This window comes from Pleurodeles waltl, chromosome 9 (genome assembly GCF_031143425.1).
Source record: "Pleurodeles waltl isolate 20211129_DDA chromosome 9, aPleWal1.hap1.20221129, whole genome shotgun sequence".
Taxonomy (NCBI): Eukaryota; Metazoa; Chordata; class Amphibia; order Caudata; family Salamandridae; genus Pleurodeles; species Pleurodeles waltl.
In genome coordinates, this window is record NC_090448.1 from 665,407,124 (window position 1) to 665,434,732 (window position 27,609).

The following is a 27,609-nucleotide window of genomic DNA, read 5'->3' on the forward strand; positions in this document are numbered from 1 at the left end:
CTTCTAAAAAATCCTTGACTACAGGTATCGTAAAGAAGGATTCCTGAGAAGGCGACTTACGATACGCTGTAATTGCAGACAAATGAACCTTAATAGAAGATACCTGCAGACCAGACTTCACCAGATGAAGCAAATAGGACAGAATGACGTCCTCCTGAGCTCGTATGGGATTTATACCTTGTTGAGAGCACCAGATGTAAAATCTCTTCCACTTAAAAGCGTAAGAACGCCGCGTGGAAGGTCGTTTCGACTCTTTCAAGATGTTCATGCACTCCTGTGAGAGCCCTAGGTGCCCATACTGTAGGAATTCAGGAGCCATGCTGTCAAGCTCAGAGAGGGAAGGTTGGGATGTAGGATTCTGCCTTCCATTCTGCTCAGGAGATCCGGTCTGCACGGCAACCTCCTGTGAGGTTTTTCCGATAAGTTGAGTAGGTCCGTGTACCAGAATTGGCGGGGCCATTGTGGCGCTATCAGAATCATTCTGGTTCTGGAGTTGTAAAATGTGTTGATTACTGCCGGTATGAGGGGAATCGGTGGAAAGGCGTAGAGAAATGTCCCTGACCAGTCGATCAACAGGGCATTCCCTTGAGATCCCGGACGGCAGAACCTGGATGCGAAGTCTGGGCATTTCTTGTTTGTTTCGTCTGCAAAAAGATCCAACTGGGGTCGACCCCATTGACCGAAGATGTCCTCGACGACTTCGTCGTGTAGGACCCAGTCGTGCGCGTCTTCTAGATGTCTGCTCAGGAAATCTGCCTCTACGTTTTGCTGACCTGGCAGGTGTACCGCTGTGATAGACATTCCCCTGGCCAGGAGCCAATGCCATATCGTTTGGGATTCTCGAGACAGAGGTAGTGATCTTGTTCCCCCCTGTTTGTTCAGATAATACATTGTGGTTGTATTGTCTGTCTGAATTAGGAGAGATTTCCCCTGAACCAATGGAGAGAAAGATTTGAGAGCCAGATGGACTGCTCTGAGCTCCAGTAGATTTATGTGATAGTTCTTTTCCTTGTCGGACCACAAACCCTGAGCTTGGAAGGAACCCATATGAGCACCCCAACCCTGAAGAGACGCATCCGTTACCAGAGTGTCGGCTGGAATTGTCTGGTGAAACGGAGAACCTATCGACAGGTGAGGTCTGTGCATCCACCATTGTAGTGATTGAAAAGCCACTGCTGGTAGTCGAACTCTGTCCTCCCAGTGACCAGTCTTTTGGCTCCAATTGTTCTCTAATGCCTCCTGAAGGGGCCTCATGCGTAGCCTGGCATTCGGGACAATGAAGATGCATGAAGCCATGGAGCCCAGAAGAGATGTCACCTGACGAGCAGTAGGTGCATCGGCTGTTAATAGTTGTTGACACTTCCTGTGGATTGATAAAAGTCATTCCTCCGAAGGATACACTCTTTGGAGCTCTGTGTTTAGTACCGCTCCCAGGTAGTGGAGGTTTTGTGTTGGAATCAAGGTTGACTTGTTGTGGTTGATTTGAAGACCTAGAGACTCGAAAGTTCTTAGTACGATGTCTCGATGTTTTCTCGCCTGATCCGGAGAGGAGGCCTTCACTAGCCAGTCGTCCAGGTAGGGGTAGACGAATATTTTTTGTCTTCGAAGATGTGCCGCTACCACTGCTACACATTTTGAAAAAACTCGGGGTGCAGACTTCAGGCCGAATGGAAGGACTCTGAATTGGTAGTGCTGTGACGCTATCTGGAAACGTAAAAATTTCCGATGTTTGTGTGCTATTGGGATGTGAAAATATGCATCCTGTAGGTCGATGGAGCACATCCAGTCTCCCTGATGCAGTTGCGGGACAATCTGGTGAAGGGCTAGCATCCTGAACTTCTGTTTTCTTATGTACTTGTTCAGGAGCCGTAAGTCCAGAATTGGCCTGAAGAGGCCCTGTTGACCTTTTTTCGCCACCAGAAAGTAACAGGAGTACACCCCTTTTCCTTTTTGTGCCGGAGGAACCTTTTCTACAGCTTTCTTTTGTAGGAGTGCGAGAACTTCCTTGCGTAGCAGGCTGAGATGAGAAGGAAAACCTCTTGCTGGCGGCAAGTGTGGAGGAGGTTTTTTGAAAAGGAGAGAATAGCCATGTTCGACAATATTGAGCACCCATTTGTCTTTTGTGATGGAGTGCCACTCGTGAAGATGATGCGTAACACTTCCCCCCACCGGAGTGGTGCACAGTGTTGAGGGAAGCAATGCCTCATTGCTTTGTTGGTGTCTTTGCTGTAGACTGTTGAGGTCTACTTGACCCTCGGTCTCTTGTGGATCTACGTGCCTGAAACAGGGGACGTCCCTGTCGTTGTTGTGGCCTTTGAGACCAGTGAGGGGTTTGAACCCTCTGCTGGAATGGTCGTCTGTCGTACGGCCTGTACCTCCGCCTGAAGTCTTTCTTACGTTCCAGGCCCACTGCCCTCATCGTGTCCACTTCCGTTTTCATTCGGGCCATCTCTTCATCCGCGTGGGTACCGAACAACGAATTGCCGCTGAATGGGAGGTTTAAAATGCGTTGCTGTGCTTCCTATTTCAGACCCGTGAGCCGTAGCCAGGAAGACCTCCTAGCGCAGATTCCGTGCGCATACCCATGCGCAGCCAAATCCGCCCCGTCCGCCGCCGCGCTGATGACCTGGTTAGATACTAGGCCCCCTTCCTGCAAGATTTCCTGGAAGTCCTGTCTATCTTCCCTGGGCAACTTTTCTGTAAATCTGTGGAGTGAGTCCCACAGAGAGCGGTCATATCTGCCCAGAAGTGCTGAGGCGCTGGAGACCTTCATAGCAGATGCCGCCGTACCGCACATCTTTCTCCCCAGGGAGTCTAGGTGTCTGCTCTCCTTATCCGGGGGGACTGTGGAAGATGATGCCACAGAGTGTGTTTTTCTGGCTGCGGCTAAGATCACAGAGTCCGGTGGCGGATCCTTCCGCAGGAATAAAGGATCTTGCTCTGGAGCTTTGTATTTCTTTTGAATCCTAGCCGGGGCAGACTTGAGAGTGGCTGGAGACAGAAAAGTGTCCATAGTAGGTTGCAGCAAACCCGGTACTAGTGGCAGCAGTTTTCTCGAGACTGATCTGTGTTGTAGGGTCTCAAAGATAACTGAGGATGAGGTGGCCGGTTCCGGTACCTCAATATTTAGCTTCTGCGCTCCCCTTAGAAGAACCTCATTAAAAGTGGTGATATCATCCACCGGGGAAATCCTAGCAGGTGGAGAATCTGTCAGTGTGGGGGAGTAGCGCCCAACAGACGATCCTGAAGAAGACCAAGAAGGTGATCTTCTGCGTGGTGTTCGCGACCTGGTTCTCCTTCGGGAACGGGACCTGCTCCGAGAGGCTGTAGCAGAGTGTGCAGGTCTTGTGGTCGGCTGACGAGAAGCAGAACGAGCCCGTCCTGCTCTAGCTGTAGGCGATGGCGTTCTCGGTAATGAGGCAGTAGGAGAATACATCCTAGAGTATTGGGAATCCGGGGATGCTGCCGGTCTATTCAGGCTCTCTAACCATCTGGGTGATAGAGTGATGGGAGAAACATGCCCCGATGAGCCCGCTCTGGAATGGGATGATGCACTCCTTATAGAGACCACCGGTGAGGGAGCTTTGTCCGCTGGCTCTACTGCCTGTGACACAGCTGACGGTTGTGTCGACGTCGATTGTATCCTCGACGTCGAAGGTTGCGCTGGCTGGTCTGTTCTCGACGTCGAAGGTCTTGACGTCGAAGGCCTTGACGTTGAATGCCTTGACGCCGATCGCGGGACCTGGACCTACTCGCCGTCGTGTGTCTCGACGTTGAGTGGTCGACGGCGGATGTTCATGCCGTCGTGGTGTTTTTGGTGTCGTGTCCTTCGACGCCAAGGGGTGAGACGTTCTCGACGGCGAACGGGAGCGCCGGAGATGACTCGACGCCGAACGGCGGCCTGCCGTCGACGGAGATGTACCCCTGTGTCCATGCTTCGACGCTTTGTCCTTCGACGTCGGTCTGGTCACCGTCGACGGCGATCTATGCCGGTGAGACGGTGGTGCCGATGACGTCGATGGAGAACAAACAGGCACAATCCTACCTGTCGACGTCGATCGGGCCATTCCTTCTGTTGTAGGTCTGGGAAGTGAAGAGGATGTTGACTTTTTCCTCTCCTGAAGCCCATGTAGCCTGATCTTCTCTCTGTCTTTGAGAGTCCTCCTTGACATGTTCTTACAATACTTGCAGGTGTCAGGACAGTGACTCTGTGGCAGGCAGACAATACACAGAGAGTGAGGGTCTGACTGGGCTTTCTTCTTCCCACAAGAAGGACATTTTACAAAAAGAGATGGCATTTTCTGTCAAAAAGACTTCCAAACTCAGACAAAAGATGTTATCTGTCGAGTAAACAGGAAAAATACTATTTTTTAAGGATTTTTCTGAAGAAAAACTCAGAAAAACTGAGAGCTCAATGCTCCAGGATCCTCTCAGAAGAAGCCGGAAAAAAGAACTGACCTAACTGTGAACCAACTGTCACCTTCCCTTCACCCCTGAGGCATGGTGGGATACTGGAGGTGCTCAGGGTCTTAAAGGCACGGTGCCAAAGTTTTTATGGTTCTCCTGTGTTAACCTGCATGCAGCCTATTGGCTAAGAATGCTTCATTGTTTTTCAATGTGGTTTTTTCTATTTTTCTCTGATATTTACTGCTGTTTACTTCCCTAAGTCCAGTTTTTGGGGCTTAGGTAGATATTTATGATCTATTGTGATTTTATAATATAAAAAAAAAAAAAAAAAAAAAAAAAAAAAAACTTGCATAGAAATAAAGCATTTTAGCCTATTTATGATTATAGCCTGCATTGCTGTTTTACACATGATAATATGTATGTATTTTATATATATATGCTCCGGGGTCCCCGCACGGGGGCGGGAATATTCAATGTTTATGACTATTGATGAGGATCCCCTGGAAGAGAATAAAAAGTTTGCCAAGTATGCAAAACAACTCAGCAGTTTTGGGGAAAGAGATCTGGCATTGGGGACCTGGTCGGCAGGGACCCAGTGCACTAACAATCAAAGCAACATCAGAAACCAGGCAAAAATTGAAGGCTAACCATGTCACAAAGGGTGCTTTCGTATATGACCCCCCTCCAAAAGTAAGAGGATAAAACTAACCTTCCCCTGGAGAGTGTTCATATTCTAAGTGGAAGAACCTGGAAAGGCCATCTGCATTGGCATGGTCAGTCCCTGGTATATGTTCCACTGTGAAGTTAATTCCCTGTAGGGAAATAGACTACCTTAACAGTTAACCACAGCAAAGGCTTCCCGCTCAGTGGTACTCCAACGCTGCTCTCTGGGGAGTAACCTCCTGCTAATCAAAGCAACAGGTTGGTCATGGCCATCATCAATGCTTTGGGACAGGACTGCTCCTATCCCAAGTTCTGAGGCATATGTCTTCACTATGAACTGCTTGGATCTCAGAGTGGTCTTCATGAGCTCATAGGACCTCACATCTGGCTCACTCGGTGCCAGGAGTCTTTCTCTGCACTTTCCTGGCAACAGTTCCCACAAAGGAGAACACCAATGCTGTTTAGCAAGATTTCTGGCTACACAGGCCCTCTCATAGGCTGTGAACCATTTGGTGATGTCATCACCTTCCTCATATTTGGGGACAATTCCTATGGGGATTTTAGGGACACAGTGCTCTACTCTGTCCCTAGTTACAAAATTGCTGCCACAATCCATGGGTGCTAAACCCACTTCTCTTCTCTCTTTTTCTAGTGCTAGGATTCTGTCTTCCAGGGCAAGTTTCCTAGCTAACCTCTCTAAAAGCATCTCCACTTCACAGAATGTTCTCTGGACCTTGAGAAACAAGAGTCCTCCTCACTAGGGGGATGTGTCCTAGACACTTGTGGTACAGGCTCCACTCTTAAATGGTGGAGGGTCCAGTTCTCCCCCACTTGCACTGCCCTGATCTACAGGGTCAGTGGCCTCATCTGCATGATCGACCAGCTCATGCTCTGCTATTAGTCCTGGAGCCTCCAATGGTAGGGTTTGAGCCTGTTTATATTTTGTACCCTTTACAGAGGGCCCTTAACTGCTTGTGGGAAAGTTAAAGGTGAGGTGTGACGTTGAACTCCACAACCCTGTCCTCTGGTATACTCATTATTTTACTAAAGTGTGGACCTTTTGAGCTAGGGAAAAAAATCCTAATACAGATTTTTTCAGTACTAACAGAAGTACGTTTTTTAAACTTTTACTGTTAAACTACAGCGACCCGACCAGGGCTGTAACAGTAGTTTTTGTGTGGAAGCTGGCTCTCTATATAGTGCACTAAAATGAAGTGCACTGTGCAGCGAGTCCAATGGATCCAAAACTGGCATTACTGAGGCAAAGGTAGATAGAACTAATGCTTTATTGGGGTAGTGTGGACGAGCAGTTCGGCTTATCAAAGGGTAGTGCTAAGCATTTGTTGTACTCTGAAGCAAAAAACGAAACACATTCAATAAATAAATCCATGATCAATTTATAAAAATAACATTTCTTTTTTATATAGGTTTCAAACCCAAGAACTTTGTAGTCAGGTAAGTACACTTTTAAGCATATATACTTTGCAGTTTCTGAAATCAACACTGCAATTTTCAGGGTCCTTCTCAATGTTATACTATGAAGGAAAACAATGTTCCGCAAACAGGGTTAACAACAACATACAAAGACAATCTCAGGGAGTTAAAGTAAGTACTGGGCAATGATCAGAACCACACCAACAGGTCACATGGGCAGACGGGGGGTGACCAGGTGCAGAGGTGCCGTAAGGTGTTGGGTGCCCAATGGTTTCCTATGGGAGTTTGACCTCGTGACAAACAGGCTGCAGGCTTTGGCTGGAAAGCCAATTGGAGACAACAAACAGGTAGGTAGTAGTCTTGGGGTGTTTGGGGACGTGGGTGCACCTTTGGTACTCTTCTCCGGTGCCCAGGGGTGACGGATGCAGGGGTGTCTTTAGGCCCCAGGTTTTCTCATCTAGGAGCACTCACGGTCAGGAGGTCCTATGTGTTGAGGCTGCAGGTGTTGTAGGGAAGTCAGGCAGGGGTGGACTCAAGCTCTTAGGAGGCGGAGGACATCATTGGTAGCAATGACCCACCTCAGCTGGGGTCAGGGGTCACAGGTGCAGTAGTTGCTGTGGGAGAGGGGCCTCCAAGAGGGGTGAAACCTGAGCGAACATGGACTCTAGACAGCTGGGGAACTGACTTGGCACTGTTGGTTGGCTTCAACTTGGGTTGTGGTCATCGGGTGCAAAGGTCTCTTTGGGCATTGGGTCCCTGCTGTTCCAGGGGGCTGCAGAGCAGTTCCGCTGCTCACGGACATCTGAGTCTTTGTAGAAGGCAGGCAGTTCTCCTGGGTGTTTCCGGACGATGAATCCCAGTGCTTAAGAACCTCCCCACCACCCCCAAAGTCTACTACCTATCTGTTTGTTGTCCCCCAATTGGCTTCCAAACCAGTCTTCATGAGGATCACACCCCCATAGGTCACATTGGTCACCTGAGACCTTACTGTACATCCCTGTACCCGGCTGCCCGGAGTGACCTGCTTGTTGTGATTCTGAGCAGCGCTCAGTACTTCCTTATCTCCCTGAGCATGGCTCCGCAAGTTTTTAACCCTGTGTTTGCTGAACACTGTTTTTTTCCATAGGATAGACACTGAAGAACTCCAAGAACTGCACTTGTTGATGCTCATGTGCATTATCACTGAGAGGAGGAGGCACTTTTACCTCGTGACTTCAGAAGCTTCTTCAAAGAAAATCAACTTGCACACATCTGGACCCAACACTAGATGGCAGGAGTATGCAGAGCATGTGTATTTACAGCCACACATGCCATTGAACATATATTTGTATCCATGTGATGTAGAAGAGCTTGGTTCAGGAGAGCTGTATGATTTGCTCTGCAAAAGAGATCACCTTTCCACTCAGGGATCAATTACGTCTTGCTCCTAAAGCAAAATATGTTAAGGTAATCTCTGTTCAGGAGGGATGCATGCTGTACCACTGAATATGATTAACTTGACTCATGTCCTCTTTATTTTCTCACCAATAAACTTTCTCCTAGGGCAGGCATCAAAATATTTGTCCGCAGAGGTGGCAGCAAAGATCTACTTCCCTCTTTTCTCCTCACATAGTTTTTTGTACCACATAGGGAATGTGTGATGATGCTGCAGACATCAAATTAGATCCAGAAAACACACCCGAGCAACAGATCTCCCACCCCACCAGGTGGCGCACACACCTTTCTCCACCCAAAATATGACACCTAATATAAATGGCATGCTGTTAGTTCCTTTCATTGTTCCCACTCCCATATGGGCCATGCTGAGAGGAACCAAGACCTTACAAATAGCAACAGCAACAGCAGCAAAATAAATGCACAAGTTGGGATCTTATAAATGGCACTATAGTAGAAAAGGATGTGGGAGGGAGAGGTGAAATCTGCAAGAAGTGACCGTCTGCACCAGGAATATTGTTAGCCAATGTTTGTAACTTTTTCTTCCGACAGATGGACCTTGCTTGAGATTCCTCCACTACAGAACATTCCCCAAAACAATAGTGCCTCATGAGGAGGGACTGAGAAGGGGTGTTTAACAGGGAAATCATGCAACACAGCCCTGGCTAAATATCTGCCACTGCACATCTGAGATGTCGGGCATTAGTGTTTGGGAAAGGCATGCAGGCCGATACTTCTAGCAGTGTCAGCCACAGAGACACCCCTGGAAAGAGCCTTAGAAGCAGTCACTGCTGTCTTAGAGTGCACACAAATGCCAGCAGAAGGGACTTTCTTAGTAAGGTGATAGCTGATTTTATACAGAGGGTAACCTACAGTGAAATGGTATGTTTGGTCACCAGTTATCCATTCTTGGCTGCAGGGATACAAAAGAAGAGCATATCATCCACATGGGTCCCATCTTAAACTGTCAATATTCTAAGAGACGGAATGCATAGGGCTCTTTCTCTGTAACCTCTACTTTACCTTGACAAAAGGAGGAAACAAAAATGAAAGTTATTGGTTGGCCAATGTGGAAGTCAGAAGTAACTTTTGGCAGAAGCTATGGGCAGTTATAAAGGACCAGCTTGTCAGGGGGGAAAAAAGAAAAAAAAAAAAAAAAAAAAGCAGTAAGTTGTGACTAGGTAGATAGGGCCTGTATTTCACCATCTCTACTGGCCTAAGTGATTGCCATTATAATGAAAATGTCACTTACCCAGTGTACATCTGTTCGTGGCATCAGTCGCTGAGATTCACATGGTATGCATTAGCTCGCCATCTGGTGTTGGGTCGGAGTGTTAAAGTTGTTTTTCTTCGAAGAAGTGTTTTCGAGTCACTGGACCGAGTGGCTCCTCCTTCTGTGCTCATTGCGCATGGGCGTCGACTCCATCTTCGATTGTTTTCCCCGCAGAGGGTGAGGTAGGAGTTGTACTATAGTAATAGTGCCTGCGCAATGAAGTGTGTAAGTATGTACCTATTAAAGGTTTAAATAATATATATACAAATGTACAAAATTGAAGGTAACTTCTGAACTGCTACAGGCTTCCGGGGAGGTGGGTGGGCCCATGTGAATCTCAGCGACTGATGCCACGAACAGATGTACACTGGGTAAGTGACATTTTCAGTTCGATGGCATCTGTCGCTGTAGATACACATGGTATGCATAGACTAGTAAGCAGTTATTTCCCCATAAGCGGTGGATTAGCCTGTAGGAGTAGAAGTTGTCTGAAATAGAGTTCTTAATACAGCTTGACCTACTGCGGCTTGTTGTGCGGATAGCACATCTATACAGTAGTGTTTGGTGAATGTGTGAGGCGTAGACCATGTGGCTGCCTTACATATTTCATGCATTGGGATGTTTCCTAAAAAGGCCATTGAAGCACCTTTTTTCCTGGTTGAATGTGCCCTGGGAGTAATGGGCAGTTGTCTTTTTGCTTTAAGGTAGCAGATTTGGATGCATTTAACAATCCATCTGGCTATACCTTGTTTTGATATTGGGTTACCTGCATGAGGTTTTTGGAATGCAATAAATAGCTGTTTAGTCTTTCTGATGTTCTTTGTTCTGTCAATGTAGTACATTAATGCTCTTTTGACATCTAATGTATGTAGTGCTCTTTCAGCCACAGAATCTGGCTGTGGGAAAAAAACAGGTAGTTCTACCGTTTGATTTAGATGGAACGGTGAAATAACTTTTGGTAAAAATTTTGGATTAGGTCGTAGGACGACCTTATTTTTATGTATTTGTATAAAAGGTTCCTGTGTTGTGAACGCTTGAATTTCACTTACTCTTCTCAGAGATGTAATGGCGATGAGAAAGGCAACTTTCCAGGTTAGGAATTGTATTCCGCAAGAGTGCATGGGTTCGAAAGGTGGGCCCATGAGTCTTGTTAGGACCACGTTTAGGTTCCATGAAGGAACAGGTGGTGTTCTTGGTGGTATAATTCTTTTAAGACCTTCTATGAATGCTTTGATGACTGGTATCCTATACAAGGAAGTTGAATAGGTAGTCTGCAGGTATGCAGATATTGCTGCAAGGTGTATTTTAATAGAAGAGAAGGCTAGCCTTGCTTTTTGTAAATGGAGCAAGTAATTTATTATATGTTTTGGAGTTGCGTCTAGTGGTTGTATCTGATTATGATGGCAGTAACAAACAAATCTTTTCCACTTACTTGCGTAGCAGTGTCTAGTGGATGGCCTTCTGGCCTGCTTTATGACCTCCATACACTCTTGGCTAAGTTGTAAGTGTCCGAATTCTAGGATTTCAGGAGCCAGATTGCTAGATTCAGCGATGCTGGATCTGGGTGTCTGATCTGTTGGTTGTGTTGCGTTAACAGATCTGGTTTGTTCGGCAGTTTGATGTGGGGTACTACAGAAAGATCTAGCAGTGTTGTGTACCAGGGTTGTCTTGCCCACGTTGGTGCTATTAAAATGAGTTTGAGTTTGTTTTGACTCAATTTGTTCACTAGATAAGGGAGGAGAGGGAGAGGAGGAAAAGCGTAAGCAAATATTCCTGACCAGTTCATCCATAGGGCATTGCCTTGGGATTGCTTGTGTGGGTATCTGGACGCGAAGTTTTGGCATTTTGCGTTCTCTTTTGTTGCAAATAAGTCTATCTGAGGTGTTCCCCAGAGTGTGAAGTAGGTGTTCAGAATTTGTGGGTGGATTTCCCATTCGTGGACTTGTTGGTGATCTCGAGAGAGATTGTCTGCCAGTTGATTCTGGATCCCTGGAATAAACTGTGCTATGAGGCGAATTTGATGGTGGTTTGCCCACTTCCATATGTTTTGAGCTAATAAGCTTAACTGCGTTGAATGTGTTCCTCCTTGTTTGTTTAGATAATACATCGTTGTCATGTTGTCTGTTTTGACAAGGATGTATTTGTGGGTTATGATTGGTTGGAAAGCTTTTAGTGCTTGAAAAACTGCTAATAATTCTAGATGATTTATATGCAGTTTTGTTTGATGTATGTTCCATTGTCCTCTTATGGTGTGTTGATTGAGATGTGCTCCCCACCCTGTCATGGAAGCATCTGTTGTTATTACGTACTGTGGCACTGGGTCTTGGAAAGGCCGCCCTTTGTTTAAATTTATACTGTTCCACCATAGAAGCGAGAGGTAAGTTTGGCGGTCTATTAACACCAGATCTAGAAGGTGACCCTGTGCTTGAGACCACTGTGAGGCTAGGCATTGTTGTAAGGGCCTCATGTGCAGTCTTGCGTTTGGGACAATGGCTATGCATGAGGACATCATGCCTAGGAGCTGTAGTATTGTTCTTGCTTGTATTGTTTGATTTGGAGACATGTGTTGAATGACTCTGTTGAAATTGTGAATTCTTTGTGGAGTTGGCGTTGCTACTCCTTTTGTCGTGTCTATTATGGCCCCTAGATATTGCTGTACTTTGCTTGGCTGAATGTTGGATTTTGCAAAGTTGACGGTGAACCCTAGTTTGTAGAGGGTTTGTATAACTTGATTTGTGTGGTTTGAGCATTGTGTGAGCGAACTGGTTTTGATTAGCCAGTCGTCTAGATACGGGAATACATGTATTTGCTGCCTTCTGATGTGTGCAGCGACTACTGCTAGGCATTTTGTGAATACCCTTGGAGCGGTTGTTAAACCGAAAGGCAATACTTTGAATTGGTAATGTATTCCTTTGAATACAAACCTTAGATATTTTCTGTGTGATTGATGTATTGGTATATGGAAATATGCGTCTTTGAGGTCTAGGGTTGTCATGTAGTTGTGTTTTTTGAGCAATGGTAACACTTCTTGTAGTGTGACCATGTGAAAGTGGTCTGATTTGATGAATGTGTTTACTACTCTGAGGTCCAGAATTGGTCTCAGTGTTTTGTCCTTTTTTGGTATCAAGAAGTACAGTGAATAAACTCCTGTGTTTATTTGTGTGCTTGGTACTAATTCTATTGCATTTTTTTGCAGTAATGCTTGAACTTCTATCTCTAGAAGCTGTGAATGGTGTTTTGATAAATTTTGTGATTTTGGTGGTATGTCTGGAGGGAATTGCAGGAATTCTATGCAATAACCATGTTGGATAATTGCTAGGACCCATGTGTCTGTAGTTATTTCCTCCCATGCTTCGTAATATTGACCTATCCTTCCCCCCACTGGTGTTGTGTGGGGGGGGTGAGTGACGTGTGAGTCACTGCTTGTTGGTAGTGGTTTTGGGGCTTTGAAATCTTCCTCTATTCCTAGGGAATTGCCCTCCTCTATACTGGCCCCGAAAGCCTCCCCTGTACTGTCCCTGGTAGGTGGACGGTGCGGACTGTGAGGTACTGGCTTGTGTGGCCTGACCCCGAAACCCTCCTCTAAAAGGTGTTTTGCGGAAGGTGGTATAAGATCCTCTGCTCTGCGGGGAGTAGAGTGCGCCCATGGCCTTGGCAGTGTCAGTGTCCTTTTTGAGCTTTTCTATGGCTGTGTCGACCTCCGGACCGAACAGCATTTTTTCGTTTACTGGCATGTTAAGTACTGCCTGCTGAATTTCCGGCTTGAATCCAGACGTTCTGAGCCATGCGTGCCTACGGATGGTAACCAACGTATTAATGGTCCTTGCGGCTGTGTCTGCTGCATCCATAGAGGAGCGTATTTGATTGATGGAAATGTTTTGACCTTCTTCAACAACCTGTTTTGCTCTTTTTTGTAGATCTTTTGGGAGATGTTCAATGAGATGCTGCATCTCATCCCAGTGGGCTCTGTCGTATCGCGCTAGCAGCGCTTGTGAGTTTGCGATGCGCCACTGGTTTGCTGCCTGGACAGCGACCCTCTTCCCGGCTGCATCAAACTTTCTGCTTTCTTTATCTGGGGGAGGTGCATCCCCAGAAGTGTGTGAATTTGCCCGTTTTCTGGCAGCCCCTACCACCACAGAATCTGGTGGCAGCTGAGAGGTGATGAATACAGGGTCCGTAGGAGGCGCCTTATATTTTTTGTCCACTCTAGGCGTTACTGCCCTGCTTTTTACTGGCTCTTTGAAGATCTCCTTTGCATGGCGAAGCATGCCTGGGAGCATAGGCAGGCTCTGGTAGGAGCTGTGGGTGGAGGAGAGGGTGTTAAATAAAAAGTCATCCTCTACTTGTTCAGAGTGTAGTTCCACATTATGGAACTGAGCTGCTCTAGCCACCACTTGTGAATAGGCTGTGCTGTCCTCAGGTGGTGATGGCCTAGTTGGGTATGTGTCTGGGCTGTTATCAGACACTGGTGCATCGTACAAGTCCCACGCGTCTTGATCTTGGTCGTCGTGGCTCATGGCGGTGTGAGCTGGCGAATGTGACGGGGTGTAAGTAGGTGAAGCCGGAGTTACAGGTGGAGGCGAGGGAGGAGGTGTTACCGTCTTTGCTGTTTGTTGCTGAGGAGCCTCTCGTGCTACAAACTGAAGTGTTCTCTTTCTTTTGACAGGTGGAAGGGTACTGATTTTCCCTGTCCCCTGCTGAATAAAGATACGCTTCTGCGTGTGATCCACTTCAGTGGATTGCAGATCCTGTTCGAATCTGTGTCTTTTCATTTGTGAAGACATAGAAAGTTCTTCAGTATAGGAGCCTGAAACTGGGTCTGTTGGTGCTTTTTTCGGCTCCGAAAACCCTGTTGTTTGCTTTTTCGGCTCCGAGGTAACCTTCCTCTTCTTTTGTGCCGAAAAATCTTGGCCTCTATGATCTTCGGCGCCACTGTCTCGGCGTCGATCCGTGTCGACACCGAACTCTCGGTGTCGATGCTTCTCTTTAGCACTCTCTCGGTCCCGAGGAGGCTGCGTGCCGGTGTCTCGACCGGAGTCGGACGATCTCGACACTGAATGGGCCTTTTTCGGTGCCGATTGTTGGTCACCGTGAATTTGGGTTGAGCCATGGCCGGTTGGCAGTGGCGTCCCCTGGGCCTTTTTGCCTTTTTTAATTTCTGATCTCGACGTCTTACTCACTGTTTTTGGATGGTCGAGTTCGTCGGAGTCTGAATCCTGGATGGAAAAGGATTCCTCCTGTTCCTCTTCTGTCTCGAACTGTCGATGCTCTTTTGGCGTGGACGCCATCTGCAGTCTTCTCGCTCGACGGTCGCGCAGAGTTTTTCGGGACCGGAACGCCCGACAGGCCTCACAGGATTCTTCGCTGTGCTCGGGTGACAGGCACAGGTTACAGACCGAGTGTTGGTCCGTACAAGGATATTTGTTGTGGCATTCAGGGCAGAATCGAAACGGGGTCCGTTCCATCGGCGTTGTTCTCCACGCGGTCGGGCCGACTAGGCCCCGACGGTGTGCCGAAATCTACCCCGAAGGGCACCGAAGCGCTTCGATGTTCAATGCGTTGTCGTATGTGTTTATCTCGAACCGGATCGCAACGATACCGTCGAAAATCTTCCGCTTTCAGCTATCTTTCCGTTCCGAAACTCGGAGCGACAGGAACACGTCCGAACCCGATGGCGGAAAGAAAACAATCGAAGATGGAGTCGACGCCCATGCGCAATGAGCACAGAAGGAGGAGCCACTCGGTCCAGTGACTCGAAAACACTTCTCTCGAAGAAAAACAACTTGTAACACTCCGACCCAACACCAGATGGCGAGCTAATGCATACCATGTGTATCTACAGCGACAGATGCCATCGAACATATAGTTTTGAGAGTAAGCAGGCAAACAACAATATGCATTTTTCATCATGCCATGAGAAAGGCAAACCCCAAATGTACTGACCACAGAAGACCAATAAATACATAGGAGGAAATAAGTAAAGCTTTTTAGGATTAGGAGAGTGACAAGAACAAAAAGTATCCAACAGCAGGCTCAAAGCTGGAAAAACCAGATACCAAATTATGGTAATGACTTCTAAGCACTGATTACGAAAGAACCACTGCATTGGAAACTCCATCGGGCAAAAGCTTTGATACTGCAAGTTCTCTGTGGAGGCAAATGAACAGAGTCAGGGATCCCTCCTCCAATGCCAAAAGATGCCCTGTAACACCTCTGAGTGCAACTGTCCCTCGTTATCCACTAGGCACTGTCGGTTGAGTTTGTTTGCACTGATGTTTAAAGATACTGCCAGGTGCAAGGTAATCAGGAAAATGCCCTGAGCATTCAATCCCTTCCAGGGGCAAAGAGTCTCTTAGCACAAGATCCACTACCTCACATCAGATAACTTGTTGTAGTACCACATGGCGGTGGCTGTGAGCACCTGCATGTGTTCCTTCCTGATTGCTGGGAGGAACACCTAACACAAACAAGCAAATTGCCTGCACCTTCAACAAGTTGACATGAAAGCGAATCTTTGCCAGAGACAAAAGCCTTCTGATCTCCACCTTTCCCAGAAGATCTCCCAAACCCAGAAATGATGCATTTGTCCCATCCGTCACCTCAGGGTGGGGAGGCAGAGGGGTGTGCCACCCAATTGGTCAAGCAGTCATCCCTTGGATATTTTGCAGTCTCCTTCAACATCTGAATAGACTGAGAGGTCCCCTTGGTGCGGAGCCCACTGGACTTCAGTTCAAACTGCAGAGCTCTCATACATCAACTGGTGTGTTTCATAGGGAGGAAGCAAGAGTACAAGAGGCCCAGAAGTCTCAGAGCTCCTCCCACTGAGGCTCAGGTCAAAGACTGAAAAAGCAGGATCTTAGTCCTAATGTCCTGGACTTGTTGACGCAGAGGAAAGATTCAGAAGAGCACCAAGTGCAGAATAGCTCAAATGAAGAGAAGCAGTTGACAAGGAGTCAGTTGTGACTTCAGAACTTTGATGGAAAAACTCAACAAGATTAAAAGGTCTGCTGTTGTCTGAAGGTAGCATATGATTGTTTGGGGCAAACCTGCTTTCAGAAGCAGGTGATCGAGGTATGGAAAGACTGGTATTTCCAACCTCTGCAATTGATGGTGGTCGGTGGTCACAGTCCAAAACTTTGGTGAACACCCAAGGTGCACTGGTAAGGCCAAAGAGGAGCACACGGTAGTGGAAGTGCTCTTGGCTTACCTGAAACAGCAGGTAGCACCTGAGGGACTGCAGGAGGAGGATGTGGCACCCTTAAGATCCAAATGCCACCATCCAGTCTCCTTCGATCAAAACTGACAGAAATTGGGCTAGGGTGAGCATCTTGACTTTGTCCTTCTGGGAGAAGAAGTTCAGGGAGTGAAGATCTAGGATGGGACGAAGGCCTCCATCCTTTTGCAGCACCAGAAAACAACAGTAGTAACAGCCAGGCTCTATCTCGGATACCAGGATCATCTCTATAGCTCCCTTCACCAAGAGAGCTCAAGTTTCTCAGAGGAGTATGGACAAGTGATCCTCCAGGCAGTACTGTGGTGTGGGCAGCATATCTGTGGAGTATGGTGTGAGAAGGTAGCCTCTTTCTAGCCTTGTTACCCCCACTTTTGGCCTGTTTGTGAGTGTATGTCAGGGTGTTTGTCACTGTTTTCACTGTCTCACTGGGATCCTGATAGCCAGGCCTCAGTGCTCATAGTGAAAACACTATGTTTTCAGTATGGTTGTTATGTGTCACTGGGATCCTGCTGGTCAGGACCCCAGTGCTCATAGGTTTGTGGCCTATATGTATGTGTCACTGGGACCCTGTCACACAGGGCCCCAGTGCTCATAGGTGTGCATGTATATGTTCCCTGTGTGGTGCCTAACTGTCTCACTGAAGCTCTGCTAACCAGAACCTCAGTGGTTATGCTCTCTCATTACTTTTAAATTGTCACTAACAGGCTAGTGACCATTTTTACCAATTTACATTGGCTTACTGGAACACCCTTATAATTCCCTAGTATATGGTACTGAGGTACCCAGGGTATTGGGGTTCCAGGAGATCCCTATGGGCTGCAGCATTTCTTTTGCCACCCATAGGGGGCTCTGACAATTCTTACACAGGCCTGCCACTGCAGCCGGAGTGAAATAACGTCCACGTTATTTCACAGCCATTTTACACTGCACTTAAGTAACTTATAAGTCACCTATATGTCTAACCTTTACCTGGTAAAGGTTAGGTGCAAAGTTACTTAGTGTGAGGGCACCCTGGCACTAGCCAAGGTGCCCCCACATTGTTCAGAGCCAATTCCCTGAACTTTGTGAGTGCGGGGACACCATTACACGCGTGCACTACATATAGGTCACTACCTGTATGTAGCTTCACAATGGTAACTCCGAATATGGCCATGTAACATGTCTATGATCATGGAATTGCCCCCTCTATGCCATCCTGGCATAGTTGGCACAATCCCATGATCCCAGTGGTCTGTAGCACAGACCCTGGTACTGCCAAACTGCCCTTCCTGGGGTTTCACTGCAGCTGCTGCTGCTGCTGCTGCCAACCCCTCAGACAGGCAGCTGCCCTCCTGGGGTCCAGCCAGGCCTGGCCCAGGATGGCAGAACAAAGAACTTCCTCTGAGAGAGGGTGTGACACCCTCTCCCTTTGGAAAATGGTGTGAAGGCAGGGGAGGAGTAGCCTCCCCCAGCCTCTGGAAATGCTTTCTTGGGCACAGATGTGCCCAATTCTGCATAAGCCAGTCTACACCGGTTCAGGGACCCCTTAGCCCCTGCTCTGGCGCGAAACTGGACAAAGGAAAGGGGAGTGACCACTCCCCTGACCTGCACCTCCCCTGGGAGGTGTCCAGAGCTCCTCCAGTGTGCTCCAGACCTCTGCCATCTTGGAAAAAGAGGTGCTGCTGGCACACTGGACTGCTCTGAGTGGCCAGTGCCACCAGGTGACGTCAGAGACTCCTGCTGATAGGCTCCTTCAGGTGTTAGTAGCCTATCCTCTCTCCTAGGTAGCCAAACCCTCTTTTCTGGCTATTTAGGGTCTCTGTCTCTGGGGAAACTTGAGATAACGAATGCAAGAGCTCATCCGAGTTCCTCTGCATCTCTCTCTTCACCTTCTGATAAGGAAACGACTGCTGACCGCGCTGGAAGCCTGCAAACCTGCAACATAGTAGCAAAGACGACTACTGCAACTCTGTAACGCTGATCCTGCCGCCTTCTCGACTGTTTTCCTGCTTGTGCATGCTGTGGGGGTAGTCTGCCTCCTCTCTGCACCAGAAGCTCCGAAGAAATCTCCCGTGGGTCGACGGAATCTTCCCCCTGCAACCGCAGGCACCAAAAAGCTGCATTACCGGTCCCTTGGGTCTCCCCTCAGAACGACGAGCGAGGTCCCTCGAATCCAGCGACTCTGTCCAAGTGACCCCCACAGTCCAGTGACTCTTCAGCCCAAGTTTGGTGGAGGTAAGTCCTTGCCTCACAACGCTGGGCTGCATTGCTGGGAACCGCGACTTTGCAGCTACTTCGGCCCCTGTGCACTTCCGGCGGAAATCCTTTGTGCACAGCCAAGCCTGGGTCCACGGCACTCTAACCTGCATTGCACGACTTTCTAAGTTGGTCTCCGGCGACGTGGGACTCCTTTGTGCAACTTCGGCGAGCACCGTTTCACGCATCCTCGTAGTGCCTGTTTCTGGCACTTCTCCGGGTGCTACCTGCTTCAGTGAGGGCTCTTTGTCTTGCTCGACGTCCCCTCTCTCTTCAGGTCCAATTTGCGACCTCCTGGTCCCTCCTGGGCCCCAGCAGCGTCCAAAAACGCCAAACGCGCGATTTGCAACTAGCAAGGCTTGTTGGCGTCCTTTCAGCGGGAAAACACTTCTGCACGACTCTCCAAGGCGAGAGGGATCCGTCCACCAAAGGGGAAGTCTCTAGCCCTTTTCGTTCCTGCAGAAACCTCAGCTTCTTCTGTCCAGTCGAAGCTTCTTTGCACCCGCAGCTGGCATTTCCTGGGCATCTGCCCATCTCCGACTTGCTTGTGACTTTTGGACTTGGTCCCCTTGTTCCACAGGTACCCTAGATTGGAAATCCACAGTTGTTGCATTGCTGGTTTGTGTCTTTCCTGCATTATTCCTCTAACACGACTACTTTGTCCTTAGGGGAACTTTAGTGCACTTTGCACTCACTTTTCAGGGTCTTGGGGAGGGTTATTTTTCTAACTCTCACTATTTTCTAATAGTCCCAGCGACCCTCTACAAGGTCACATAGGTTTGGGGTCCATTCGTGGTTCGCATTCCACTTTTGGAGTATATGGTTTGTGTTGCCCCTATCCCTGTTTCCCCATTGCATCCTATTGTAACTATACATTGTTTGCACTGTTTTCTAAGACTATACTGCATATTTTTGCTATTGTGTATATATATCTTGTGTATATTTCCTATCCTCTCACTGAGGGTACACTCTAAGATACTTTGGCATATTGTCATAAAAATAAAGTACCTTTATTTTTAGTATAACGGTGTATTGTGTTTTCTTATGATATTGTGCATATGACACTAAGTGGTACTGTAGTAGCTTCACACGTCTCCTAGTTCAGCCTAAGCTGCTCTGCTAAGCTACCATTATCTATCAGCCTAAGCTGCTAGACACCCTATACACTAATAAGGGATAACTGGGCCTGGTGCAAGGTGCAAGTACCCTTGGTACTCACTACAAGCCAGTCCAGCCTCCTACATATGGTGAGAAGGGTAGGGGGGTAACCATGTTACACGTGCTGGAGCACCACTGGCCGGATGTAACTCTCTTTCACCTGGGGAAATAAAAGGTAATACGCTCTCCTGAGAGATCATGAGCTGCAGATGGAGATTTATTGAGGTTTTCTGGCCGCTGTGGGGGGGAGGGGGGGCTGGGTTCTGCGTGAAACCTTGCACCTGGTGGCCTGGACATTGTCAACTTGATCCTAAGCCTCTACATTCAAAGGGCTGGGAGGCCTGTTGCTGTGGAGGTGCCTACTGATACTGCCTCTGCTGATCTACTGGCCTACGTAGACAGCCTGCTGTGTCCATGTCTGAACAGATGGATCATTTTGCTGTGGCCTGGCCATCTGTGATCAGATGCTGCAGGGATGTGCAAGTGTTATCCAGGACAGCTGGCAAGAAGTCTGGCACTCTGTCCCATAACACTTGCAAATATCTCCCCAGGATGCCAGAAATGCTCTTGGAGGTGAGGGCAAGACTAGTAGAGGCGATGACATGCTTGGTGCACTTTTACAGTCACTTAGACATCCTGTTAGGTGGGGCGGTGGAAAAAACATTAAGGTTCAGGTGACTGGTAGATGCTTATACCACCAGGCTTTTCATGGTGGGGTGCTAATGTATGAAATCTCGAAACCCGGGAGCGGGTGCATGCCGCTTGACACTTGTCGATTCACCGGGCAGCAAAATCCTGGCTTTGTCCAGGTGCCCACCAGCACAATAGTTCGGGCCTCACTGAAGGGCAACAAAGGCTCTTTGTTGGTTTGTCCCAGGTTGAGGACCTCAATGAGGACCTTAGTTTTAACTTCTGTTGTGGGAAGAGCGAGATCTAAAACCTCTGCTGTCCTTCTAATCACCATCATGAAGTAGGCTAACTCCCCAATTACCACAGCTGGGCGTGGGAAAGCAAGACCAATGTCTGAGGAGGTGTCCAGACCACTGGCACCCTGAAGATCATCAAAAAGACTTCCATCATAAACATCATGGATCCTCAATATGTAGTCATCTGCATCCTTATCATCATCATGGTGGGGAGCATATGTCTTTTCGTTTGAATGTCTCAGTGATGGAAAATGGGTTTCAGACTCAGACAAAAGGACTGGTTCCGATTCTGGAGTCAGTGACAAGGTTGAAGCTTGGGCTGGCAGTACAGTGTGTGGCATAGGACCCTGTGCCGGAGTTAGTGGTACCAAGCTCAAGGAAGGGTCCAGCCTCAAGACGTAGTGGCGCAGTCAGCATTGGGGACTGATTACCCAGTGGTAACACGACTGGAGGCCACTGAGGATGCTTAGGGCCCAAAGGTAAGCCAGAGGGATCTGGTGGAGCACCAACAATGGTATCCAAGACGTGATTCAACTCTTGGAGCTGCTGTGGCATCTCTAATGACTCGAGGCACATCATGGATCAGCATGGGAATCAATTTTGAGCTAGGGGAATGACTGTGGCTTAGAGGTGCCCTGGGCATCACTTGATTACAAATGATGGGAGTAACAGGACAACAGAAACCTCTGGTGCTTCTTTGATTTTTGACCTACTTGAAACCCTGCAACTTTGATGAGAACCAGTCAAGGGAGTGGCCTCAGAACCCCGTCTACACATTTGACATCAACTTAGACTGCTATTTCGAATTCTTTCAAAGTTTGGCGAGTTTCGCTTTGTGATCACAGACTGCCTTTTCAATTCATTCTAGGGTAGAACTTACAAAACGCTAATTTGAGTTTGGATCCAAGACACCAGACAGACATGAGTGTCGGTCACAGACATTTATCACTGAGAGCTTCAACATGGTCTAAACCATGTAGTCTTACAGGAAAACAAGTCTAAACACATTAAGTAAATTGGAGGGAAAAATTCTGTCAGATTGACTAGGTTCAAGAAACTCTGGATCTGTGTCAGAAGGTGCAGAAAGAAAGTAGCTGTCAGCGCACAGAGGTGGCGCATGTATAGTGGCCTCTACGCCTGTCTGTGGCAGGATGGATTAGTCATGGAGCCGCATAGCACAAACTGCCAATGCACAAGAGAACTGATTCAAATATTTCCAGATCCAGTCGGACAACTGGAGAAATTCACAAGATGAGGAATCTGCAGTTACAATAGTCAACCAGAAAGATGGTCCACCAATGAAAAACTCCCTACTGAAGGGCCCACTACTCAAGTGAAGGCATCACAAGAACCTGTGCTGCTCTGAATGCTGATGTAATGGACAGTGGGGGTGTTGTCCACAAGCATCTAAACAACAGGCCCCAAAATGAAGTGTCAAACAGAGCAAGGTGGCTTCAACTCTAGCACACAGATGTGCAGACAATGCTCTTATGTGAACTAAAGACACTGTGCCTTCACCACATCAGCCAAAAGAGGAGGTATCTAACAAAAGTGGCCTACAACTGCAGAGGACAGAGAGACAACCCACATGAGACTGGAGAGGCAAATCCAACAATGTAGGTCTGGGAGGAAGGAATGGAAGATCTCTATGTGGGCTGAAAGACTCCCCTAATGCTAGACTCTATATACCACTGATGGGCTCTCTATTGCTGCCTGGTGTGCATCATCAATAGGATAAAAGGACTTATGAAGAGGACGAACCAAGATCAGAATCGGATTCATAAACATTAGGACCATAACCCAAATAACCCAAATTACTTCTAGCGGGAAGGAAAAAAAAAAAGAAAAGCTTTCATACAATTCATGTCCAACACCAAGCTGAAGAAGCGCAGTCTCTGAAAAAGGGACAAAAGGGAACTTCTGAACACTGATGGAGAAAACCAGGCAGCAAAGAACAGTTAAGATGTACTGCAGATGGTTTGTGCCCAGCATTGGTGACCCTGCCTTCCTCAGCTAGTCTCCACTCAAATATGTTCTGACCTCAGCATAAACAACTTTGGGAAAAGTGTCTTCAGGAGAAAAAGCCATTTCCACGGTTGCCCTTACCTACCAAAAGCAAAACAGCCAGGGTTTCCAGCCCCTACCAACAGGTAGGTTGGTGAGACACGTTGTGTGGTGATGTGTCACTCAACAACCTTATATAGGTCAATGGGAGAGGAGGGCTTGGCTCAGATACACAGAGTTGCAGAGGGTAAGGGGAGTTAGCTCTCGCTGGCACCCCCGCCCCCATCAGATAAACAACAGTTAATAGCAAGACTCTCTTCAGTCATGCAGTCCCCAGCAAAGTTAATAAAGCAGCAACAAACAGTCAATATAAAGTCCACAGTGTTTGGTAGGAGATAACCAGTATAAATAATCTGACTCTGCAGTCTACAAATCAAGAAAAAAAAAAAAAAATCTGGCAGATGTGCTAATAGGAGAAAGTATGGTGGATAGGCAGTGTCAAAGAAATGTACACTGAAACTCTGTGCCACCTCTTCACATAATGACTGCTTTGTATTATGTTCAAAACATGTGACTGCATTGAAGTTTCTTTTCATTTACTTTATTGTAAGGTGTTATGCCATTTTCATACAAATCACACCTACCCATCTTTCTGGTCAGGTTTCTGCTGCAGCCCTGAAAGCAGGCCGATAAGGCACTGGTCATAGTCACTTGGGCTTCCTTCGGGATACTTGTTCAGATATGCGTTATACTCCTGGAAGAGCCAAGAGAAGGCCATGTCTAATCGGTTCCTGATGTCTTCCAGAATGAACGCCAGCACCTTAACCTTCAGAGTCACATCAAAGTGAGTCACTATCCGAGACAGTATCTTTATCCGGGCCTGAATTGGTAGTTGAGGGGAGAATATGGAGGGAAGAAAACAAAAAAAAAAATGTTTTGTTCGAGGATAATTATTTATCAGCTTTTTTACCCACATCCTGAAGATCAAAAGGGTGATCCACAAATTGGGGATCTGAAATGTAAATTTAAGCAAAGAAATGAAAACAGATTGTAAAAATCCCCAAAAGCATTGACAAAACCAGGGGGCCTGGCTTTTCAGAATGGGATGACTATGTCTTTTATAAGAACAAGTTACTTACCATTGGCAACTCTTTCTGGTGCATGCTCTAACTACATATTCCTTATATGTAGAGGATGCCCCAGATTCTACACAGAAAATTTCAATATTACTACTCCCATGTGCCAGCACATGTTATCCCGCGACGCCATGCTGATTCGACACAGATCCTGAAGTGTTGGAGTTGAGCTGCATGTAAACGCAACTGCTGCGTGCTGTCAGTTCCAATCTCATTCTATGCAGTCAGATGCAGAACAATTGTCAACAGTGTGTGGACCTATACCCTGGGACATTTTTAGAAGTTAAAAAAGACCATGTCGCATAATGGGGGTGGAAACTTTAGGACAGCAAGTATTCTGTGTTTGAGTATGCATCAGAAAGAGCATTACTGGAGGTAAGTAAATTGTTCTTTTGATAGGTAAATGTACCTGCTGATTTAGGTCAGACATCATAGCAGTACCTTTGATGATGGTCTGGAGAGTTAGACTCAACCCAAAAAGCTGTGCAAAGCTAAGCAGGTGATGTGATCTTTCCACAGGTCTTGACTGGCAAGGCAGTAATGTTTCATGATAGTATGCACAGATGTCAAAGTTTCAGCCCAGAAAATGTTTGAAAGTGACATACATCTTGCCTAAGCCATTGTAGCAGCTTTAACCCTGGTGGAATTGGCCTGCAGGACCTCAGGGGTTTGCTTCTTAGCCAGTGTGGTCCGAACTTTGATGTACAGGACTTCCTACCTTGACAGAGTCTTCTTTTGTGCACCTTACCTTTCTTTGTACCCTAAAACCCAATGAAGAGCTGATAGCCTACCCAATGGTTTTTGTGTGAATAATATAAAAAAGTTTCACACCTTTTTAGAATAAAGGTAATAAAGCCTCTCCTCTTTGAATGTTAAGATGGAACAATGAATGCTGGCAAAATGATTGAGCCCTAGTCACTAGTGCTAACCTGTCGGGAAAGGAGGGTGGCAAAACTTTTCCATGTTAAGAATCTTACAAAGCAAGTGTGCATAGGCTTGAAGGGCATGCGCATAAAGAATGGCAAAACCAGGCCGAGGTCCCAAAAGATTTAATATCTGCAATCTTCACATATGAAGGTATAGAAAGGAAGTCTTCACAAAAAGGTAGGTGTATCGGAGGGTTAAGATGGTCCAGGTATCATACAATCATCGTCCTTTCTGGGATAATTAAGATGACTTAGCCCCAGCCATTCATCTTCAGCAACAGAGGCAAGAAAGGCAGCAGTGGGAATACATCCACTAGTCCCTTACGTAACCTCACCAAAATGCGTCTCCTAGTGAGTGCTTCTCCACTGTGCAAAACTGGTGATACAGAGCATTCTTGTGGTGGCGACTAGGTCTAACTACAGTCCTCCCCACAGAATGAAGATGCTTTTTAGCATCTTGGGGTGGAGAGTCCACTTGTGGTCTGCTAGACAACATCTGCTCAGCTCGTCTGCTTTGGCATTCAGGGATCCCTGCTAGGTGATTGGTAACCTGAAAGATGTTCTGTTATTCTAGCCACTAGCAGAATCATAGAGCCTCCTGGCACAGGGCCCTAAGACTTCATTTCGCTCTGCTTGTTGCAGTACGAGTAACAGTAGTGTTCCCCATTCTAATCTGTACAAGTGTTCCCTTGGTAGGCAGCAAGAAGGCTTTTTGGGCCTAGTTTATCAGCTGTAGTTTCAGCAGGTTGATATGAAGTAAGCTTCCCCTGGGACCAGTCGCCTCCGATTTCTACTTCCCCCCACGTGGCCACCCCAACCCAGCATTGACATCTATTACCACTGTGAGGTGTATGTGGGGGAGAAACAGTGGTTTGCTGCAGGTTAGGTTGGCATCAGTCACCCACCACCATAGGTCCTGAGAAGTTTCCTGCAAATCAGTACAGTGTCAAAGAATTGGCCTGATGTCAAACCCACAGGACCAGCACTGCAATGTGCTCATGTACCATATGGCACACGGAATAAGAACAATGCAAGAGGCTAGGAAGCAGAGAAGCCTCAAAACCATCTTCTCTCAGACCTGGAACTGATTCCAAAACATCAGGATCTTATCATGAACCTCCCAGTGTTGTGTAGCCATTTTAGTAATAGCTCCATGTAAGTTATTTTAACACACTAGGCCTGCCACTGTGCACTTTAACCTAGATATATTTTATCCAGCTTTGTTTATTATTTTAACAAATAGCCACTTTTGCGGTCTTGTTTTATTCTCTCTGTCTAGCTGTTCTTTCTTAGGCCACCACTACGTTCTCAACAAGACATTCTTGTTCACTCTGTGCTTCTTTCAAGGCTGCAATAAGATAGGTTGCCGGTGAATGTGGTAAAAGTTTTGTCTCTGGTATTCATAGAAAAACACACATCCTTACGTAGGGACATTTTCTCAGAACATCATTTGTTTTATTATATAAACACTTCCCTGCCCCTTACACGTTAGAGGGAGATTCCAGCCAGATGACCACGACTGTATGCTGATTGCTGAACGCTTCACCACAGCTGCTTATGCAGACTTTAGGCTTTTGCTCAGGTATAGGGGATGATGTCTTCCCATGGGAACCTGAAGGGCAGAATTAGAACTGTTCTCTATTATAGCCTAGGTAGGAATAAGTCTATTGACTCAAGTGACAATATGGTAGCACAATTTATTTGCTTTACTCTCCTTGTCACAATTCTGTCATGCTGTATCGTCCTGGTTATTGCAGTACATGCTTTATCTAAGATGCAGTTGCTTCATTAAAACCTTATTGAAGCCTCGGTTTGTCATTGTGTATGTGAAACCAATGTAACTGAGAGAAACGGATGACACCTGAGTAACCACGATTTCCATGAGAAATCAATTGTGTCATGCGCTCGGCTGCCCAATCATCCCTGCTCTCGGGTAGAGATGAGGCACTGCTAGTTAGCCAGAGCAAAACCCGGATTAGGGCGACAGGTGCCACCTGTAGAGAGTTCAGACTCAGTCTCCCACATCGCAGGCAATCCTGCTGCTCAAATCCAGTAGTCTCATTAGAAGAATGAGAGCCTATGCGACACCAGACTCAGCTTTGGGGGGGGAAACCCTTCAATGCCAAAGTGTTCAGTATTACCCCAATGAACAATATTCTCTACAAGGTGTTCAGGTATGGCTCTGGCTCAATGATGGAGAAAGACAACAATGTCTATAGGTCAGCTGTCACTTGGAGATGGTCCACAACTGACTGCAGTGATCTTACCTTCAGCAGCCACTCGTCAAGGTACAGGAATAAAAATACCTCCACCTCTGAAGATGGCCAGAGGGCCAAAAGGGAGCATTGCAAACAAAGTGCTCTTGGCCCACCTTGAACCACAGGTAACATTTGTGGCACTGCAGGGTAGTTATATGAAATCAGGCAAGTCAAAGGATAACATCAGAATCAAAGCCAGTGTGAGTATCTTGAATGTGTCCGTCTGCAGGAAGCCATTCAATGATGGAAGGTCATTGATAGCCTCAGGCCCCCCCCCCCCTTTTTTTTTCCCCTCGAGCTGAGGATGTATTAGGAGTAGCATCTGCCATTCTTCAAGACTGGTACCCATTCGAAGGCACCCTTGGCACATAGTAAGAAGATTTACCTTTTGCACTAGGGTTCCTTTCAAAAGGAAGGGGTAGAGTGTACTGCTTTGTCTTTACATTTGGACTTTGAATTACTTGAACACTTGGAGCAGGAAGTGGCTCGCTTGCTGGAAAGGACTCATGATCAGGTTCAAG

At 47.0% G+C, this 27,609-nt stretch overlaps 1 protein-coding gene across 5 annotated transcripts in view; it reads right to left on the reverse strand.

The window, feature by feature from the left end:
• Positions 1-27,609, reverse strand: part of SYMPK (symplekin scaffold protein) — a 1,084,618-nt gene that overhangs the window by 666,219 nt on the left and 390,790 nt on the right. For all 5 annotated transcript variants that reach the window (XM_069207742.1, XM_069207740.1, XM_069207741.1 and 2 more), the window contains one exon: positions 23,413-23,648. In XM_069207742.1, coding sequence (XP_069063843.1) covers positions 23,413-23,648 — 236 coding nt within the window. The remainder of the gene's footprint in view (positions 1-23,412; positions 23,649-27,609) is intronic.